Below are 24,604 nucleotides of genomic sequence, written 5' to 3' on the forward strand. Positions count from 1 at the left end.
TGGGTGCCTGCAGCTTGTTTATATAGCAGGACAACGCTCACAAGTGTGGGAATTGCTCCTAACTTATCACATTGCAGACATTCTTGGCACTTTGACCATCTGGACAAATATTGTAGATCACTGTTAGAAGGCCAGGTCTGCGGTGCCTCTGATCATAATAATCCTCCCCGTAGTTATTCCCTCCACCTTGTATTATCTGTGGAGAGATTCACCCTGCCTATTTCCGCTCTTGCCCAGTTTTCTAAAGAAAATGTAAAATCCGCTGTTTCAAGGATAAGGAAGGCCTGTCAAGCACTATGGCAGTGATTCAACTTCGTCACTAAGGAAGACTATTCATGGTTCTCCTAATACAAAGCTGTCCAGCACCCGGAGGTTCAAAATGTACCCTTCCTTAGTCACCCATGTGTCCTTTTCTAATGAAGTTCTTACATCTGAATTTTCTGTCTCTTCGCCTTCTCTGCTTACTATATCGTCTTCTTTTCATTTGCAGAGTTTCTCCATCCACACAGCTTTATGCTGCCGGGTCCTCAACTCTTCCACTATAATCTTAAAGACCCAGTAGGTCACTGATGTCAGCTAGGCCTGTATACCTTGTACATGTACTTGTAGAAATAAAGATTATTATTATTATTATTATTATTATTATTATTATTATTATTATTATTATTATTATTATTATTATTATTATTATTATTATTTTAATACTCCTCCAGTCGATAAATCTCTCTACTTATCTATTATTCCTCTGTACTTTTCTTTCCCTATGTTCCCCATTTCCATTGCTTCCTTTGCGTCTGTGACAGTTGTGGAAATTCATCTACCCCTACACTCTCCAAGTATCCCTTTATCTATCCCAGTCCAGACTCCCTCAACTCTGGACATCACACTTTAACACTGCCGTTGGTAGCATGAGCCGGCAGGTTCAACTGTTCCTCTCGTTTCATCTTATTATTGGACTGATGATACCACTGGCTGGCGAAACGTATTTACAATAAACGTATTTACGATAAACGTTTCCCCACTGTGTGGCGAAACGTTTCCTCAATAAAGATTCCCATATGTTGCATACCCCGATGTTGCTAAAGTGTCTCATTCTTCACCTTGTGGGTATACATTTACAAAAATGTGTACCCTGTAATACAAGTAAACTTGTTACTGCTACTGTAGTGTTGTACAAGTGCTGGTATACACGTCGTGTTACTGCTACTGTAGTGTTGTACAAGTGCTGGTATATACGTCGTGTTACTGCTACTGTAGTGTTGTACAAGTGCAGACCAGCACAGGGTGCTACTGCTACTGATGAAGGTCACCGGGACACCAGAGTGTTAGCCAAGATTGTGAACGTCTAGAGGTGAAAATTTTAGTAATCACGAAGAATAATTTCAGAAGGATATATATGTGTTGCTAATATATTTAATGCCATTACATCTACTACATCTTCTGCTACTTCTACTTCTACTTCTACTACATCTATTACTACTAGTATAAACAACAACGTGTACTACATTTTTTTAATAGTACAAGAGTTAGAAGAACTACTGCTACGACTAGTACAACAATAACAACAGTAACTACTACTTCAACTAGAACTGCAACTTACATTACTACAAGCACTAATACCAGTAATTCTAATACTACTACCATTGTTAATACTTCTATTACTACGATCACTTTACTACTACTAATGCTAGATCTAACACTAATACTACTATTAATTCTATGTTTATTATTACTGTTTCCTCTCTTATTATTGTTATTACTTTTGCAACTACTACAACTACCACTGTTAATACTACTACTTCTACTACTACTACTATTACTACTACTTCTTCTATTACTTATAACAATAATAATTATACGAATGATAATATTTATTAAAATTATAATACTTATACTACCATTGTTACTACTATTACTTATACCGTTGCTAGATCTACTTTTACTTGCTTTACTAGTTCTACGTTAAGTACTAGCACTACTAGTACTTGAATCATTATCTCTAATGTTGCTATTACTACTGCAAATACTAATGCTCTTGTACTATTACGACTACTACTATTTGTGAGAGTTACCTGTAGTCGTCGTCATAGGGCAGTTGTCTGAGGTTGATGTGCCAAGTGTGGTTCTTGAGCAGCTCCTGGACACTCACCAGGCCATTATTGTTCTCATATATAACACAGAACTTATGCCATCCCAGCGTCTTAAGAACGTCCATGTATGCCTGGCAGGGGATGAGAGAGGTAGACTGTGTTACACTGTCAATGTATGCCTGGCAGGGGATGAGAGAGGTAGACTGTGTTACACTGTCAATGTATGCCTGGCAGGGGATGAGAGAGGTAGACTGTGTTACACTGTCAATGTATGCCTGGCAGGGGATGAGAGAGGTAGACTGTGATACACTGTCAATGTATGCCTGGCAGGGGATGAGAGAGGTAGACTGTGTTACACTGTCAATGTATGCCTGGCAGGGGATGAGAGAGGTAGACTGTGATACACTGTCAATGTATGCCTGGCAGGGGATGAGAGAGGTAGACTGTGTTACACTGTCAATGTATGCCTGGCAGGGGATGAGAGAGGTAGACTGTGTTACACTGTCAATGTATGCCTGGCAGGGGATGAGAGAGGTAGACTGTGTTACACTGTCAATGTATGCCTGGCAGGGGATGAGAGAGGTAGACTGTGATACACTGTCAATGTATGCCTGGCAGGGGATGAGAGAGGTAGACTGTGATACACTGTCAATGTATGCCTGGCAGGGGATGAGAGAGGTAGACTGTGATACACTGTCAATGTATGCCTGGCAGGGGATGAGAGAGGTAGACTGTGTTACACTGTCAATGTATGCCTGGCAGGGGATGAGAGAGGTAGACTGTGTTACACTGTCAATGTATGCCTGGCAGGGGATGAGAGAGGTAGACTGTGTTACACTGTCAATGTATGCCTGGCAGGGGATGAGAGAGGTAGACTGTGATACACTGTCAATGTATGCCTGGCAGGGGATGAGAGAGGTAGACTGTGATACACTGTCAATGTATGCCTGGCAGGGGATGAGAGAGGTAGACTGTGTTACACTGTCAATGTATGCCTGGCAGGGGATGAGAGAGGTAGACTGTGATACACTGTCAATGTATGCCTGGCAGGGGATGAGAGAGGTAGACTGTGTTACACTGTCAATGTATGCCTGGCAGGGGATGAGAGAGGTAGACTGTGATACACTGTCAATGTATGCCTGGCAGGGGATGAGAGAGGTAGACTGTGTTACACTGTCAATGTATGCCTGGCAGGGGATGAGAGAGGTAGACTGTGTTACACTGTCAATGTATGCCTGGCAGGGGATGAGAGAGGTAGACTGTGTTACACTGTCAATGTATGCCTGGCAGGGGATGAGAGAGGTAGACTGTGATACACTGTCAACGTATGTCTGGCAGGGGATGAGAGAAGTAGACTATGGTACACTGTCAATCTATGCCTGGCAGGGGATGAGAGAAGTAGACTGTGATACATTGTCAATGTATGCCTGGCAGGGGATGAGAGAGGTAGACTGTACTCACCTATTTGTGGTTGTGGTCGAGTCCTAGCTCCTGGCCCCGCCTCTTCACTGGTTGCTACTGGGTCCTCTCTCTTCCTGCTCCATGAGCTTTATCAAACCTCTTCTTAAAACTATGTATGTTTCCCGCCTCCACTACGTCACTTTCTAGGCTATTCCACTGCCTGACAACTCTATGACTGAAGAAATACTTCCTAACATTCCTTTGACTCATCTGAGTCTTCAACTTCCAATTGTGACCTCTTGTTTCTGTGTCCCCTCCCTGAAACATCCTGTCTTTGTCCACCTTGTCCATTCCGCGCAGTATTTTATATGTCGTTATCATGTCTCCCCTGACCCTCCTGTCCTCCAGTGTCGTCAGGCCGATTTCCCTTAACTTTTCTTCATAGGACATTCCCCTTAGCTCTGGAACCTTGTCGCAAACCTTTGCACTTTCTCTAATTTCTTGACGTGCTTGATCAAGCGCGGGTTCCAAACAGGTGCTGCATACTCCAGTATGGGCCTGACGTACACGTTGTACAGTGTCTTGAACGATTCCTTACTAAGGTATCGGAACGCTGTTCTCAGGTTTGCCAGGCGCCCATATGCCGCAGCAGTTATCTGGTTGATGTGTGCTTCCAGAGACATGCTCGGTGTTATACTCACCCCAAGATCTTTCTCTTTGAGCGAGGTTTGCAGTCTTTTGCCACCTAGCCTATACTCCATCAGCGGTCTTCTGTGCCCTTCCCCGATCTTCATGACTTTGCATTTGGCGGGGTTAAATTCGAGAAGCCAGTTGCTGGACCAGGTGTCCAGTCTGTCCAGATCTCTTTGAAGTCCTACCTGATCCTCATCTGATTTAATTCTCCTCATTAACTTCACATCATCTGTGAACAGAACACTTCTGAGTCTAACCCTTCCATCATGTCGTTCACATATACCAAAAATAGCACTGGTCCTAGGACCCACCCCTGTGGGAACCCGCTCGTCACAAGTGCCCACTGTGATACCTCATCACGTACCATGACTCGCTGTTGCCTCCCTGTCAGGTATTCTCTGATCCATTGCAGTGCCCTTCCTGTTATATGCGCCTGATCCTCTAGCTTCTGCACTAATCTCTTGTGAAGAACTGTGTGAAAGGCCTTCTTGCAGTCCAAGAAGATGCAATCAACCCACCCCTCTCTCTCGTGTCTTACTTCTGTTACTTTATCATGAAACTCCAGAAAGTTTGTGACACAGGATTTGCCTTCCATGAAGCCGTGCTGGTTGGCGTTCATACTCTTGTTCCGTTCCAGGTGCTCCACCACTCTCCTCCTGATAATCTTCTCCATAACTTTGCATACTATACACGTCAGTGACACAGGTCTATAGTTTAGTGCCTCTTTTCGGTCTCCTTTTTTAAAAAATGGGAACTACATTTGTCGTCTTCCATACCTCCGGTAGTTGCCCAGTTTCCAGGGATGTGTTGATGATTGTTGTAAGTGGCACACACAGCACATCCGCTCCCTCTCTAAGGACCAACGGGGAGATGTCCGGTCCCACTGCCTTTGAGGTATCGATGTCCCTTAGCAGCTTCTTCACCTCTTCCTCATTTGTATGTATGTCATCCAACACTTGTTGGTATATTCCTTGCTGGTGTCCCCCTCTGTTCTGTCCCCCAAGAGGCCTTCCTGTCTCCACTGTAAATACTTCCTTAAATCTCATATTGAGCTCCTCACATACTTCTTGATCGTTTCTTGTGAGTTCCCCACTGTGATACACTGTCAATGTATGCCTGGCAGGGGATGAGAGAAGAAGACTGTGATACATTGTCAATGTATGCCTGGAAGGGGATGAGAGAAGTAGACAGTGATGCACTGTCAATGTATGCCTGGCAGGGGATGAGAGAAGTAGACTGATACACTGTCAATGTATGGCTGGAAGGGGATGAGAGAAGAAGACTGTGATACATTGTCAATGTATGCCTGGAAGGGGATGAGAGAAGTAGACAGTGATACACTGTCAATGTATGCCTGGCAGGAGATGAGAGAAGAAGACTGTGATACATTGTCAATGTATGCCTGGAAGGGGATGAGAGAAGTAGACAGTGATACACTGTCAATGTATGCCTGGCAGGGGATGAGAGAAGTAGACTGATACACTGTCAATGTATTCCTGGCAGGGGATGAGAGAAGTAGACAGTGATACACTGTCAATGTATGCCTGGAAGGGGATGAGAGAAGTAGACAGTGATACACTGTCAATGTATGCCTGGCAGGGGATGAGAGAAGTAGACTGATACACTGTCAATGTATGCCTGGCAGGGGATGAGAGAAGTAGACAGTGATACACTGTCAATGTATGCCTGGCAGGGGATGAGAGAAGTAGACTGATACACTGTCAATGTATGCCTGGCAGGGGATGAGAGAAGTAGACTGATACACTGTCAATGTATGCCTGGCAGGGGATGAGAGAAGTAGACAGTGATACACTGTCAATGTATGCCTGGCAGGGGATGAGAGAAGTAGACTGATACACTGTCAATGTATGCCTGGAAGGGGATGAGAGAAGTAGACAGTGATACACTGTCAATGTATGCCTGGCAGGGGATGAGAGAAGTAGACTGATACACTGTCAATGTATGCCTGGCAGGGGATGAGAGAAGTAGACAGTGATACACTGTCAATGTATGCCTGGCAGGGGATGAGAGAAGTAGACTGATACACTGTCAATGTATGCCTGGCAGGGGATGAGAGAAGTAGACTGATACACTGTCAATGTATGCCTGGAAGGGGATGAGAGAAGAAGACTGTGATACATTGTCAATGTATGCCTGGCAGGGGATGAGAGAAGAAGACTGTGATATATTGTCAATGTATGCCTGGCAGGGGATGAGAGAAGAAGACTGTGATACATTGTCAATGTATGCCTGGCAGGGGATGAGAGAAGTAGACTGTGATACATTGTCAATGTATGCCTGGAAGGGGATGAGAGAAGTAGACTGTAATACATTGTCAATGTATGCCTGGAAGGGGATGAGAGAAGTAGACTGTGATACACTCAGTCTCATTATCCCTTTAATTAGGCTTTCAGGTAAGTTTTTATTGGAAAGAGGAATAAACAAAGGAGGTAAAAATTAGAATTATTTATAAGGCTGTGAATGACTCTTGGTGAACTGATATAAATTATTTTGTTTTTACTCAGTAACCATATTTAACCCCAGCTTAGTAATAACATATTGTCTAATTCAGAAAAGAGTAGAAACCTAGCATGATACTTTCCAGATGGACGGGTTTGTTGGTCAGCTGCTAGACTAATTGGGTTCGAATCTCATCGAATATATTTGGATCATTAAGGCTGCGCACCAACCTGTTCACCATTGTCATGAATAATTTTATGCATAATATGGTGAGTAAAACAAATTGTTAGCATATATATACAATGCTTGGTGAGCCATTCACCTCCAGCCTTCACAGTCATCTTACTGAAACATATTCACAACTTTCTCAATATGAATCTCAGTCTCGGCGTTGTATCTATAGATGTCTTCCTTTCTCACTAAATTATCACATGTTCCAAACTTCACACAACTCGTCACTTGACGTGATTCTTTCTTCTTCTTCTCCTCCCTCTATTTCTTCTACGTTACATTATTCCTATTCTCTACCTTTCTTCTGCCTAGTATCACCAATGCTTCCCCTACTTACTACCACAGCTACTTCCCCTAAATACTGCCAACACTATACCCCCTACTATATACCACAACTACTTCCCCACCTAATGCCACCACTACTTCCATACTTACTGCCACAACTACTTCCCCTACCACCTACCACCACTACTTCCCCTATCTACTACCGCCACTACTTCCCCTACCTACTGCCACAACTATTTACCCTACTAACTACAATCACTACTTCCCCTACTAACTACCACCACTATTTCCCCTACTTACCACCACTACTACTTCCCCTACTAACTACCACCTCTACTTCCACTACCTACAACCACCTCTACTTCCCTAACCAACTACCACCACTACTTCCCATATTAACTACCGGCACTACTTCCCCTACCTACTACCACCACTAGTTTCCCTACAAACTACAACTACTACTTCCCCTAATTAATACCACCACTACTTCCCCTACCTAATGCCACCACTACTTCCCCTTCCTACTACCACCACTATTTTCCCTACCTACTGCCACCACTATTTCCAATAAAAAATACCACCACTACTTCCCCAACTACTGCCACCACTACTTACCTTACTAACTACCACCACTACTTCCCCTTCCTACTACCACCACTACTTCCTCTACCTACTGCCACCAAAACTTACCCTACCTACTGCCACCACTATTTCCCCTACTAACTACCACCACTACTTCCTATACCTACTACCAAAACTATTTCCCCTACTACCTTCCACCAGTACTTCCCCTACCTGCTGCCACCACTAGGTCCACTACTAACTACCAAAACTACTTCCCCTACCTACTACCACCACTACTTCCCCTACTAACAACCAACACTACTTCCCCTACCTACTACCACCATTACTTCCCCTACTAACTACCACCACTACTTCCCTAACCTACTACCACCACTACTTCCCCTATCTACTACCACCACTACTTCCCCTACCTACTGCCAAAACTATTTCTCTTACTAACTACAATCACTACTTCCCCTACTAACTACCACCTCTACTTCCACTACCTACAACCACCTCTACTTCCCTAACCAACTACCACCACTACTTCCCTTATTAACTACCTGCACCACTTCCCCTACCTACTACCACCACTACTTTCCCTACTAACTACAACTACTACTTCCCCTAATTAATACCACCACTACTTCCTATACCTACTACCAAAACTATTTCCCCTACTACCTTCCACCAGTACTTCCCCTACCTGCTGCCACCACTAGGTCCACTACTAACTACTAAAACTACTTCCCCTACCTACTATCACCACTATTTCCCCTACTAACAACCAACACTACTTCCCCTACCTACTACCACCATTACTTCCCCTACTAGCTACCACCACTACTTCCCTAACCTACTACCACCACTACTTCCTCTGCCTACTGCCACCACCACTTCCACTACTTACCGCCACCACTATTTCTCCTACTAACTACCACCATTGCTTCCCCTACCTACTGCCACCGCTACTTCCTCTACTAACTACCACCTCTACTTCCCCTACCTACTGCCTCCACCACTTCCCCTACTAACTACCACCAATACTTTCCCAAACTACCGCGACCACTATTTACCCTACTAACTACAATCACTACTTCCCCTACTAACTACCACCACTATTTCCCCTACCTACCACCACTACTACTTCCTCTGCTAACTACTGCCTCTACTTCCACTATCTGCAACCACCTCTACTTCCCTAACCAACTACCACCACTACTTTCCCTATTAACTACCACCATTACTTCCCTTACATACTGCCCCCACTACTTCCCCTACCTACTACCACGACTACTTCCCCTACAAACTACCAACACTAATTCCCCTACCTACTATCACCACTACTTCCCCTATTTACTACAACCACTACTTACCCTACCTGTTGCCACCAGTACTTACCCTACCTACTCCCACAACTACTTCCACAACATACTACCACCAATACTTCCCCTACTAACGACCATCACTGCTTCCCCTAATTACTGCCATCACTATTTCCCCTACTAACTACCACCTCTACTTCCCCTACTAACTACCACCTCTACTTCCCTTCCTACTGCCACCACTACTTCCCCTTCCAACCACCACCACAACTTCCTCTACCTACTGCCACCAATACTTCCCCTACCTACTACAACGTCAGCTTCCCCTACTAACTACCACCACTACTTCCTATACCTACTACCAAAACTATTTCCCCTACAACCTTCAACCAGTACTTCCCCTACCTGCTGTCACCACTAGGTCCACTACTAACTACCAAAACTATTCCACCTGCCTACTACCACCACTATTTCCCCTACTAAATAACAACACTACTTCCCTTACCTACTACCACCATTACTTCCCCTACTAACTGCCACCACTACTTCCCTAACCTACTACCACCACAACTTCCTGTACCTACTGCCACTACTACTTCCACTACTTACAGCCACCACTATTTCTCCTACTAACTACCATCATTACTTCCCCTACCTACTGCCTCCACCACTTCCCCTACTAACTACCACCAATACTTCTTCAAACTACCGTGACCACTATTTCCCCTACTAACTACCACCATTACTTCCCTTACATACTGCCTCCACTATTTCACATCCTAACTACCACCACTACTTCCCCTACTAACTACCACGACTACATTCCCTTCCTACTACCACCACTACTTCCTCTACCTACTTCCAACAATACTTACCCTACCTACTGCCACCACTACTTTCCCTCCTAAATTCTACCACTACTTCCCCTACCTACTACCACTACTATTTCCCCTACTAACTACCAACACTACTTCCCCTTCCTACTACCACTATTACTTCCCCTACTACCACCACTACTTCCCTAACCTACTACCACCACTACTTCCTCTACCTACTGCCACCACTACTTCCACTACTTACCGCCACCACTATTTCTTCTAACTACCAGCATTACTTCCCCTACCTACTGCCACCACTACTTCCCCTACTAACTACCAACTCTAATTCTCCTACCTACTGCCTCCACCACTTCCCCTACTAACTACCACCAATACTTCCCCAAACTACCGCGACAACTATTTCTCCTACTAACTACCACAATTACTTCCCTTACATACTGGCACCACTACTTCCCCTACATACTACCACGACTACTTCCCCTACAAACTACCAACACTACTTCCCCTACCTACTATCACCACTACTTCCCCTACTTACTACAACCACTACTTACCCTAACTGTTGACACCAGTACTGACCCTACCTTCTGCCACAACTACTTCTGCAACATACTACCAGCAATACTTCCCCTACTAACTACCACCACTTATTCCCCTACCTATTGCCACCACTACTTACCTTACCTACTGCCACCATTACTTGCACTGCTAACTACCACCACAACTTACCATAATAACTACCGCCACTACTTCCACTACCTACTGCCACCACTACATCCCATACCTACTACCAACACTATTTCCCCTACTAACTACCACCACTACTTCCCCTTCCTACTACCACCACTACTTCCCTTACTAACTACCACCTCTACTTCTCTTTCCATCCGCCACCAAAGCGTCCCCTACTAAGTACCACCAATACTTCCACTACCTACTGCCACAACTATTTCCCCTACTAACGACCACCACTGCTTCCCCTACTCACTGCCATCACTATTTCCCCTACTAACGACCACCACTGCTTCCCCTACTCACTGCCATCACTATTTCCCCTACTAACTGCCACCCCTACTTTCCCTACCTACTGCCACAACTACTTTCCCTACCTACTACCACGTCAACTTCCCCTACTAACTACCACCATTACTTCCTATACCTACTACCAAAACTATTTCCCCTACAACCTTCCACCAGAAATTCCCCTACCTGCTGCCACCACTAGGTCCACTACTAACTACCAAAACTACTTCCCCTACCTACTACCACCACTATTTCCCCTACTAACTACAAACACTACTTCCCCTACCTACTACCACCATTACTTCCCCTACTAACTACCACCACTACTTCCCTAACCTATTACCACCACAACTTCCTCTACCTACTGCCACCACTACTTCCACTACTTACTGCGACCACTATTTCTCCTCCTAACTACCACCATTACTTCCCTTACCTACTGCCACCACTATTTCCCATACTAACTATCGCCTCTACTTCCCCTACCTACTGCCTCCACCACATCCCCTACTAGCTACCACCAATACTTCCCCAAACTACCGCGACCACTATTTTCCTTACTAACTACCACCATTACTTCCCCTACCTACTGTCACCACTATTTCCCCTACTAACTACCACCTCTACTTCCCCTACCTACTGCCTCCACCACATCCCCTACTAGCTACCACCAATACTTCCCCAAACTACCGCGACCACTATTTCCCCTACTAACTACCACCATTACTTCCCTTACATACTGCCTCCACTATTTCACCTACTAACTACCAACACTACTTCCCCTACCTACTACCACCATTACTTCCCCTACTAACTACCACCACTGCTTCCCTAACCTACTACCACCACAACTTCCTCTACCTACTGCCACCACTACTTCCCCTACCTACTACAACGACTAATTACCTTACAAACTACCAACACTACTTCTACCTACTATCACCAATACTTCCCCTACTAACTACCTCCACTACTTGCCCTACCTGTTGCCACCAGTACTTCCTCTACCTACTGCCACAACTACTTCCGCAACATACTTCCCCTACTAACTACAACCACTTATTCCCATACCTATTTCCACCATTACTTCCCCTACCTACTGCTACCACTACTTGCACTGCTAACTACGACCACCACTTCCCATAATAACTACCGCCACTACTTCCACTACCTACTGCCACCACTACTTCCGCTACATACTGCCACCACTACTTCCCATACCTACTGCAACCGTTGCTTCCCATACTAACTACCACCACTACTTCCCCTACCTAGTACCGTCATTACTTCTGCTTCTAACTGCCACCACTACTTCCATAACCTATTGCCACCACTACTTTTCCTACTAACTACCACCACTACTTCCCCTCCCTACTGCCACCACTACTTCCCCTACTAACTTCCACCACTACCTCCGCTACCTACTGTCACCACTACTTCCCCTCCTAACTACCACCTCTGCTTCTCCTTCCGTCTGCCACCACCGCTTCCCCTACTATCACCAATACTTCCACTACCTACTGCCACTACTATTTCCCCTACTAACTACCACCACTACTTCCTCTACCTACTGCCACCATTACTTCCCCTACCTACTACCACGACAACTTCCTCTACTAACTACCAAACATACACCCTCTAACTACTGCAAACAACACTTCCCCTACCTACTGCCACCACTAATTCCCCAACGAACTACCACCACTACTTCCATTACCTACTTGCTCCACTACTTCCCTTGCTAACTACCACCACTATTTCCCATACATACTAAAACCACTACCTCCCCTACCTAGTACCACCAATGCTTTCCCTACTTGCTACCACCACTACTTCCCCTACTTACTACCACCACTGTTTCCCCTACTTCCACCGCTTCTTCCCCTAAATACTGCCATCGCTATATCCCATTCTAACTACAACTTCTTCCCTACCTACTGCCACCATTACTTCCCCTAATAACTACCACCAATACTTCCCCTACCTACTACCACTACTTCCTCTACCTACTGCCACCACTACTTACCCTACCTACTGCCACTATTATTACCCTACTAACTACCACCACTACTTCCCCTACCTACTACCACCACCATTTAACCTGCTAACTACAATCACTAATTAGCCTACTAACTTCAACCACAACTTCCCTTACTAACTACAACCCCTACTTCCCCTACCTACTGCCACTTCTATTTCCCCTACTAACTACCACCACTACTTCCCCTACCAACAACCAAAATTACTTCCCCTAACTACTTCCGCCAGTACTTCCCCTACTAACTACCACCAATACTTTCCCTATCTAGTACCATCACTGCTTCCCGTACTAACTACCGCCACTAATTCCCCTACCTACTACCATCTCTACTTCCCCTACTAACTACCACCACTATTTGCCCTATCAGCTACCACCAGCACTTCCCCTACCTACTGCCACCATTCTTTCCCTTACTATTACCACTACTTCCCCGTCCTAGTGCCACCACTACTTCCCCTACCTAATACCACCACTATTTCCTCTACCTATTACCTCCACTATTTCCCCTAAAAAACACCACCACTACTTCCCCATCTTCTGCCACCACTACTTTCCTACTAACTACCACCAATACTTCCTCTACCTACTGCTACCACTAATTGCCGTACCTACTGCCACCACTATTTCCCCTACTAACTACCACCACTTCCTCCACTAAATTGTACCAAAACTATTTCCCCTACTACCTACCACTACTACTTCCCGTACCTGCGGCGACCACTGCTTCCCCTACTAAATACCACCACTACTTCCCCTACCTACTACCATCACTGTTTTCATTACTAACTACCACCACTACTTCCCCTAACTACTACCACCACTACTTCCTCTACCTACTGCTACCATTACTTCCCTTACCTACTGCCACAACTATTTCGCCTACTAACTACCACCACTTCTTCCCCTAAAAACTACCAACATTGCTTCTCCATACTAGTACCACCTCTACTTCCTCTACCTACTGCAACCACTACTTACCCTACCTTCTGCAACCACTATTTCCCTTACTGACTACCACCACTGCTTCCCCTACCTACTACCAAAACTATTTCCCCTACTAACTACCACCACTACTTCCGCTAACTAATACCACCACTGCTTCCTCTACCTACTGCCACCATTACTTCCCTTACCTATTGCCACCACTATTTCGCATACTAACTGCCAACACTACTTCCCCTACCTACTACCACCAATACTTCCCTTTCTAACTACCGCCACTACTTCCCTAACCTACTACCACCACTACTTCCTTTGCCTTCTGCCACCACTACTTCCACTACCTACTGCCACCACAATTTCTCCTACTAACTACCACCATTACTTCCTCTACCTACTGCAACCATTATTTCCCCTGCTAACAACCACCTATACTTCTCCCTACATACTGCCACCACTACTTCCCCTACAAACTACCATCATTACTTCCCCTACCTACTACCACCACTACTTACCCTACTAACTACCACCACTACTTATTCTATCTTCTTCCACCACTACTTCCACTACCTCCTGCCACCCGTACTTCCCCTACAAACTACCATCACTACTTCCACTACCTACTACCACCACTACTTACTCTACTAACTACCACCACTACTTATTCTACCTACTGCCACCACTACTTCCCCTACTAACTATCAAATCTACTTCCCCTACCTACTGACACCAAAACTTCCCCTACTAACTACCACCACTACTTCCTCTACCTACTGCCACCACTACTTCCTCAACTAACTACCTCTACTACTTCCCCTGCCAACTACCACAGCTACTTCCCCTACTAACTATCTAATCTACTTCCCCTTCCTGCTGCCACAAACACTTCCCCTACTAACTGCCAACAATACTTCCCCTACCAACTCCCACCACTATTTCACCTACTCACTACCACGACTACTTCCCCTAATTACTGCCACTACTACTTATCCTCCCAACCAACATCACTACTTCCTCTTCCTACTGCCACCATTACTGCCCCTACCTACTTCCAAGACTACTTCCACTACTAACTACCACCTACTTTCTCTGCCTACTCCAACCACTACTTCCAATACCTATCGCCACGACTAATTTCCTTACTAAATACCAGCACTACTTCCACTACCTACTACCACCACTATTTCCCCTAATACCTACCACCACTACTTCCCCTACCTACTGCCAGCGTAACTTCCCCTACCAAATAATACCACTACTTCCCCTACTAACTACCGCCAATACTTCCGCAACCTACCGCCAACATTAGTTCCTCTATTAACTACCACCACTACTTACCGTACCTGTTGCAACCAGTACTTCCACTACCTACTGCCACCACTACTTCCCCTACAAACTTCCAACACTACTTCCCCTACCTACTACCACCACAACTTACTCTCCCTGTTGCCACCAGAACTTCCCCTACCTACTGCCACAACTACTTCCGCATCATACTACCAACTATACTTCCTCTAACTACCACCACTAACTCCCCTACCTATTGCCACCACTAATTGCCCTACCTACTGCCACCACTACTTGCCTTGCTAACTACCACCACCGCTTCCCATAATTACTACCGCCACTACTTCCCCTACCTACTGCCACCACTACTTTCCCTACCTACTGCCACCACTACATCCCACACCTACTGCCACCGCTATTTCCATTACTAACTACCGCCACTACTTCCCCTACCTACTACCACCACTATTTCCCCTACTAACTACCACAACTACTTACCCTGTCTACTGCCACATTACTTCCCTTACTAACTACCACCACTACTTCCCTTATGTTGTTCCGCCATTACTTCCGCATCTAATTACCACCACTACTTCCCCTACCTATTGCCACCACTACTTTCCCTACTAACTACCACCACTACTTCCCCTACCTACTATCACTACTACTTCCCCTACTAACTTCCACAACTGCCTCCGCTACCTACTACCACCACCGCTTCCCCTACTAACTACCACCAATACTTCCACAACCTACTGGCACCACTATTTACCCTACTAACTACCACCACTTCTTCCCCTACGTACTGCCACCATTACTTTTCCTACCAACCACCACCACTATTTCCTCTACCTAATGCCTCCACTACTTCCCCTACCTACTAACAAGACAACTTCCACTACTAACTGCCAAAGCTACTTCCTCTACCTACTGCCAACAACACTTCCCCTACCTACTGCCACCACTAATTCCCCTACTATCACCACTACTTACCCTACCTACTAAAACCACTACTTCATCTACCTAGTACCACCATTGCTTCCACTTACTACCACCAGTACTTCCCCTACCTACTACAACAACTACTTCCCCTACTAACTACCACCACTACTTCCCCTACCAACTACCTCCACAATTTCCCATCCTACCACCGCTTCTTCCCTTAAATACTGCCAGCACTGTATCTCCTTCTACCTACAAAAACTACTTCCCTACCTACTGCCACCACTACTTCCCCTACAAACTACCACCACTACTTCCCCTACCTACTGCCACAACTATTTACCCTACTGACTACCACCACTACTTCCCCTACCTACTACTACCAGCATTTCCCTTGCTAACTACAACCACTAATTAGCCTACTAACTACCACCACCACTTCCCCTACTAACTACCACCACTACTTTCTTTACCTACTACCACTACTACTTCCCCTTCTAACTACCACCACTACTTTCCCTACCTACTACAACCTCTACTGCCCCTACTAACTACCGCCACTACTTCCACTACCAACAACCACCATTACTTCCCTTACCTAGTACCACCACTACTTCCCTTCCTAACTACCGCCACTACTTTCCCTACCTACTACCATGTCTACTTCCCCTACTAACTACCACCACTACTTCCCCTAACTCCTTCCACCAGCACCTCCCCTACCTGCTGCCAACACTCTTTCCCCTACTAACTACTACCACTACTTCCCCTACCTACTGCCACCACTATTTCCCCTACCTACTAACTCCACTATTTCCCTTAAAAAATACCACCACAACTTCCCCAAATTCTGCCACCACTATTTTCCCTACTAACTACCACCTCTACTTCCCCTACTTACTGCCACAACTCTTTCCACTACTAATTACTACCACTACTTCCCCTACCTAGTGCCACCGCTATGTCCCCTACCTACTACCACCACTACTTCCCCTTCTAACTACCACCTCTACTTCTCCTTCCAACTGCCACCACCGCTTCCCCTACTAACTACCACCAATACTTCCCCTACTAACTACCACCAATACTTCGACTACCTACTACCACCAATACTTCCCCTACTAACTACCACCAATACTTCGACTACCTACTACCACCACTACTTCCACTACGAACCCCCACCACTACTTCCTCTACCTAGTACCACCACTACTTCCCCTACCTACTACCAAGACAACTTCCACTACTACCTGCCAAACCTACTTTCTCTACCTACTGTCAACAACACTTCCCCTACCTACTGCCACCAATAATTCCCCTACTAACTACCACCTCTACTTCCCCTACATACTAAAACCACTGCTTCCCCTACCTAGTATCACCAATGCTTCCCCTACTTACTACCACCACTACTTCGCCTACTAATTACCACCACTACTTCCCCAACCTACTACCTCCACTATTTCCCCTACTATCACCGCTCCTTCCCCTAAATACTACCAGCACTGTATCCCCATATACCTACAGCAACTACTTCCCTACCAACTGCCACAACTACTTCCCATACCAACTATCACCACTACTTCCCCTACCTACTACCAACACTACGTCCGCTACCTACTGCCACCACTACTTCCCCTACCTACTGCCACAACTATTTACCCGACTAACTACCACCACTACTTCCCCTACCAACTACAACCACCATTTATCCTCCTTACTACAACCACTAATTAGCCTACTACCACCACCACTTCCCCTACTAACTACCACCACTACTTCATTTACCTACTACCACTACCACCTCCCCTTCTAACTACCACCTCTACCTTTCCTACCTACTACAGCCTCTACTTCCCATACTAACTACCACCACTACTTCCCGTAACTCCTACCTACAGGACTTCCCCTACCTACTGCAAGCAATCTTTCCCCTACTAATTACTACCTCTACTTCCCCTACCTAGTGCCACCACTACTTCCCTTACTACCACCTCTACTTCCCCTACCTAGTGCCACCACTACTTCCCCTTCCTACTGTCTCCACTATTTCCCCCCAAAAATACCACCACTACCTCCCCAACTTCTGCCTCCACTACTTTCACTACTAACTACCACCACTACTTCCCCTTCCAACTGCCACCTCTCTTTCCCCTACTAACTACCACCACTATTTCCCTACCAACAACCACCATTACTTCACCTAACTACTGCCAAAAGTACTTCCCATGCTGACTACCACCAATAATTCCCCTACCTAGTACCACCACTACTTCCCCTACTAACTACAGCCACTACTTCCCCTACATTCTACAATCTCTACTTCACCTACTAACTACCACCATTACTTTCCCTAACTCCTAACACCAGTACTTCCCCTACCTACTGCCACCACTCTTACCCCTACTACTACCACTACTTCCCCTGCCTAGTGCCACAACCACTTCCCCTACTTACTATCACCACCATTTCCCATACCTACTTCCTCCACTATTTCCCCTAAAAAATACCACCACTACTTCCCCCACTTCTTCCACCACTACTTCCGCTACTAAGTACCACAACTTCTTCCACTATGTACTACCTAAACTATTTCCTGTACTACCTACCACCACTACTTCCCGTACCTGCTGCTACCACTACTTCCCCTACTTACTACCCCCACTACTTCCCCTACCTACTACCACCACTTTTTTCCCTACTAATTACCACCACTACTTCCCCTACCTACTACCACCACTTTTTTCCCTACTAATTACCACCACTACTTCCCCTACCTACTACCACCACTTTTTTCCCTACTAATTGCCACCACTATTTCCTCTACCTACTACTTCCATTACCTTCTGCCACCACTATTTCGCCTACTATTTATCACCGCTACTTCCCATACCTACTAACACCACTACTCCCCCAACAAACTACCAACACTAGTTCCCCTACCTACTACCACCACTACTTCCTCTACCTACTGCCACAACTACTTCCCCTACCTGCTGCCACAAATATTTACCCTACTAACTACCACCACTACTTCCCCTAACTACTACCACCACCATTTCCCCTACTAACTACAACAACTACTTCCCCTACTAACTACCACCACCACTTCCCCTACTAACTACCACCACTGCTTCCCCTACCTACTATCACTACTACTTCCCCTACTAAATACCACCTCTACTTCCCCTACGTATTACCACCTCTACTTCCCCTACTAACTACCACCACTACTTCCCCTTCCAACCACCACCAATGCTTCCCCTAACTTCTGCCACCAGTACTTCCCCTACTAACTACCACCACTACTTCCCCTAACTCCTACCAACAGTACTTCCCCTTCCTACTACTACTTCCCCTTCCTAATACCTCCACTATTTCCCCTAAAAAATACCACCACTTCTTACCCAACTACTGCCACCTCTACTTACCCTTTCTAACTACAACCACTAATCCCCTACCTTCTACCACCAATACTTCCTCTACCTACTGTCTCCACTATTTCCCCTACTACCTACAACCACTACTTCCCGTACTTGGTGCCACCACTACTTCCCCAACTAACTAAAAAAACTACTTCCCCTACCTACTTCCAGCACTACTTCCCACACTAACTACCACCACTACTTCGCCTACCTACTACCTCCACTACTTCCCCTACTACCACCACTACGTCCTCTTCCTACGGCCACCACTGCTACCTCAACTACCACCACTACTTCCCCTACCTACTACCACAACTACTTCCCCTACTAACTACCACCACTACTTCCTCTACCTTCTGCTACCACTACTTCCCATACTAACTACCACCACTACTTCCCCTACCTACTACCGCCACTACTTCCCCTACCAACTACCACTTCTACTTCCCCTACCTACTGCTAATACGACTTCCCCTACTAACTACCACCACTTCTTCCCCTACCTACTGCCACCACTATTTCACCTACTAACTACCACCACTACTTCCCCTACCTTCTGGCACCACTACTTCTCCTACCAAGCACCACCACTACTTCCCCTACCTACTGCCACCACTACTACCCCAACAAACTTCCACGGCTACTTCCAATATTAACTACCACACCTACTTCATCTACCTTCTGCCACCACTACTTCCCCTACCTACTGCCACGACTAATTCCCGTACTAATTACCACCACCACTTCCCCTACCTAATACCACCACTACTTCCTCTGCTATCTACCAACACTACTACCCCTACCAACACCACTTCTTCCCCTACTACTACCGCGACTACTTCCCCTACCTACTGCCAGCACTACTTTCCCTACTAACTAGTATCACTACTTCCCCTACCTACTTCCAACACTATATCCCCTGCTAACTACCACCACTACTTCCCAACCAAATGCCAACACTACTTCTCCTACTAACTACCGCAACTACTTCAACTACCTACTTTCACCACTCCTTCCCTTAACTACAACCACCACTACTTCACCTACCTACAACCACAACTACTTCCCCAACCTACTGCCACCACTACTTCCTGAAACCTACTGCTACCACTACTTCCCCTTCCTACTACCTCCACTACTTCCCCTACCTACTACCACCACTTCTTCCCCTACTTAATGCCACCACTACTTCCACTGCCTACTGCCACCACTACTTCCCCTGCTAACTACCACCACTTCTTCACCTACCTACTACCACCACTACTTTCCCTACCTACAACCACAACTACTTCCCTTACCTACTACCACCAATATTTCCTCTACTAACTGCCAACACTACTTCCTCTACCTACTACCTGTTACAAAAAACGCGATTCTAAAAGCTTAGAGATCTCCAGTGAATACTAGAAAGGACTGCCCTTCTAGCATCCAGCCTGTTACTGGGTTTTCGTAACAAGTAGTCAGTATCCTTGTCCAATTATCCATTAGAATTCTGTATGATTTAATAGTGCTTCAGGATTACAACTGGTAGGCTACTAACTAGAGAAATTAAAATTTAATAAATTTATTAAGTGTAGAGGTATATTATCAAATTAAATTAATCACAGCAATCAAAATAAAATCAATCTCTCGAGTTCAATATTATTGTGCTGAAAGCACATATCACATTTATAATTCTTAAGTACCGTCTGGTACATTAACATTTAATAAGATATTACAAATATGTACAGGTAAGTATGTATGTGTGTAAGTGCTCTAAGTAGTTCGCTATGTCTCAAGACTCGACTAGACTTAAACAAGTGACTGACAAAGTCCTCACATAAACTAACTTCTTGACCAACTGGCAATCAGAACAGTCTGCTTGAACAACAAAAAGAATGCTAAGCCCAATAGCAATATAACAAGCAACTGAGACACAGAATCAGGAACAAGGAGATAATATAACGACACTAAGTAGGGACCATCAGTAGATCCTCCACAAAAGTCACAAAACTCCCATACTACTGAATCTAAGTTCAGCATAAGAAAATCCCCGACTGTGATAATACACAGAAACCAGTACAAATTAGGTGAGAAGCTACAGCTCAGGACATGAGTTACTCAGAGTGTCTATGAGACACACAACCTCAGTACAACATCGAAAATCACTAAGTCTATACAATGTTCTGTGAACAGAGTTCTACAGAACTAATAAGAATAATGAGAGTCTAGACCAGACTGAATACTTAAGGCGAGGTGAGGACACCCCCCCTCGATCACGTCATAGCTCCGTTGCTGCCCAGCAACAACGAGAAGCTGGCAGTCTAACGAGCCACAAGCGATAATTACAGTAGTTAGACAATGATTCAAGACTTTAACTGAGCACATAATATGTTACATCCTACCTTACAAAATTTAGCTAAGTCAAATAATAATAATATAAAGCAATATATTTACGATTTAGCTATTATCGCAAATATAAGCAATATAAAATTATATGAAAAGGTGATAATTATATATATATATACATTATATTCATAATCATAATATACATTATATATATTGCAACCCATTCAGGGGTTGCAACACTACCACAACTTCTTCAACTACCTACTGCCACCACTATTTCCCGTACTAACTGCCACCTATACTTCCCCTACCTACTGCCACCACTACTTACGCTACAAACTACCATCACTACTTACCCTACCTACTACCACCACTACTTACCCTACTAACTACCACCACTACTTTCATATCCTACTGCCACATCTACTTCCCCTACTGACTATCAAATCTACTTCCCCTACCTACTGCCACCAACACTTCCCCTACTAACTACCACCAATATTTCCCATTCCTACTGCCACCACTACTTTCGCTACTAACTACCACTGCTTCCTCTACCTACTGCCACCACTACTTCCTACGCTACCTACCGCAACTACTTCCCCTGCCAACTACCACAGCTACTTCCCCTACTAACTATCAAATCTACTCCCCCTACCTACTGCCACCAACAATTCCCCTGCTAACTACCACCAATACTTCCCATACCTACTGATACCACTATTTCCACTACTAACTATCACCATTACTTCCCCTACCAACTCCTACAACTATTTCACCTACTCACTACCACCACTACTTCCCCTACCACCTACTACAACTACTTCCCCTGCTATCTACCACAACTACTTCCCGTGCCTACTACCACCACTATTTCTCCTACCTACTATTATCACTACTACCCCTACCAACTACCACCACTTCTTCTACTAACTACCACGACTACTTCCCCTACCTACTGCCAGCACTATTTTCCCTACTAGCTACCACCACTACTTCCCCTATCTACTTCCAACACTATATCCCCTACTAACTACCACCACTACTTCTCAACCAAATGCCAACACTACTCCCCCTACTAACTACCGAAAATACTTCCCCTTCTTATATCATGGAATTACCCAGATAACTGCAATCAAATCTCTGTCCCAGATTTTCGCTTGGCCGACTTCATGGGTCTGAAAAATTACTTGGGTGGGCTAAATTGGGATGTCCTCACTATGGGTCAGGTAGGTGATCTTGGTTGCCAATATGACGCTTTTCAGAGCATAGGTCTAGCTGCCCAGACAACTTTTGTTCCGAGTAGGGAAATTAGATCTAACAAAAATGATCCCATGTGGATGAACAATAGATTAAAACATCTCATTGGTCAAAAGAGAGGCATATATAGGCGTATCAAAAGAGGGATTGGGCAGTTAAGAAATCAATACATTCAATTAAAGAGAGAAATAAAGAAAGGAATAAGAAAAGCAATAAGAGATTATGAGGTTAAGGTCGCAAGGGATTCAAAGACTAACCCAAAAGGGTTCTTTCAGGTATAAAGAAGTAAGATTAGGGACAAGATTGGCCCACTTAAGAGTAACTCTTGTCAGATCACTGACAGTGATAAGGATATGTGTGAAATTCTAAATACCTACTTCCTCTCAGTTTTCACCCAGGAAAATACTAGCGATATTCCTGAAATAATAGATTACGTAGAACAGAATGATAAACTATGTATGATTGCGGTAACTAGTGACATGGTCCTCAGACAAAGAAACTAAAACCTAACATATCCCCAGGTCCTGATGAACTGTTTGCAAGGGTGTTAAAGGAAAGTAAAGAGGAACTTAGCATACCTTTGGCTAATCTTTTTATCATATCACTACAAACTGGCATAGTGCCTGATAAGTGGGAAATGGCAAATGTAATACCTATTTACAAGGCAGGTGACAGGTCCTTGGCTTAGAACTATAGACCAATAAGCCTTACCTCCATAGTGGGAAAATTTATGGAATCAATAATTTCCGAAGAAATTCGTAGCCATCTTGACAGGCACAGATTGATTGATTCTCAACACGGTTTTACAAAGGGGCGTTCCTGTCTTACGAATTTACTAACTTTTTTCACTAAGGTGTTTGAGGAGGTAGATCATGGTAATGAATATGATACTGTGTATATGAACTTCAGTAAGGCTTTCGATAGAGTTCCACACCAGAGGCTATTGAGGAAAATTAGGGCACACGGAATAGGAGGAGAAATTTTTTCCTGGGTAGAGGCATGGCTGACAAATAGACAACAGAGAGTTTGCATAAATGGGGAGAAATCAGAATGGGGGCACGTCACAAGCGGTGTTCCTCAGGGGTCAGTGTTGGGCCCGTTGTTGTTCACAATTTACATAAACGACATAGATGAGGGAATAAATAGCGACATAAGCAAATTTGCTTATACCAAAATAGGCCGTCTAATTCATTCTAATGAGGACATTAGAGAACATAAGAACATAAGAACATAAGAAAGGAGGAACACTGCAGGAGGCCTGTTGGCCCATACTAGGCAGGTCCTTTACAATTCATCCCACTAACAAACATTTGACCTACCCAATTTTCAATGCTACCCAAGAAATAAGCTCTGATGTGCAAGTCCCACTCAAATCCAACCCATCCCACTCATGTATTTATCCAACCTAAATTTGAAACTACCCAAAGTCCTAGCCTCAATAACCCAACTAGGTAGACTGTTCCACTCATCT

The 24,604-nt window shown here is 44.9% G+C and overlaps 1 protein-coding gene across 1 annotated transcript in view; it reads right to left on the minus strand.

Moving 5' to 3' along the window:
- The window catches only part of LOC128693114 (glutamate receptor ionotropic, kainate 2-like), a 769,231-nt gene that overhangs the window by 467,908 nt on the left and 276,719 nt on the right, over positions 1 to 24,604 (minus strand). Inside the window, exon 4 of the mRNA XM_070089531.1 lies at positions 2,073 to 2,221. Coding sequence (XP_069945632.1) covers positions 2,073 to 2,221 — 149 coding nt within the window. The remainder of the gene's footprint in view (positions 1 to 2,072; positions 2,222 to 24,604) is intronic.

Source organism: Cherax quadricarinatus, chromosome 28 (genome assembly GCF_038502225.1).
Source record: "Cherax quadricarinatus isolate ZL_2023a chromosome 28, ASM3850222v1, whole genome shotgun sequence".
In the NCBI taxonomy this organism is placed as follows: Eukaryota; Metazoa; Arthropoda; class Malacostraca; order Decapoda; family Parastacidae; genus Cherax; species Cherax quadricarinatus.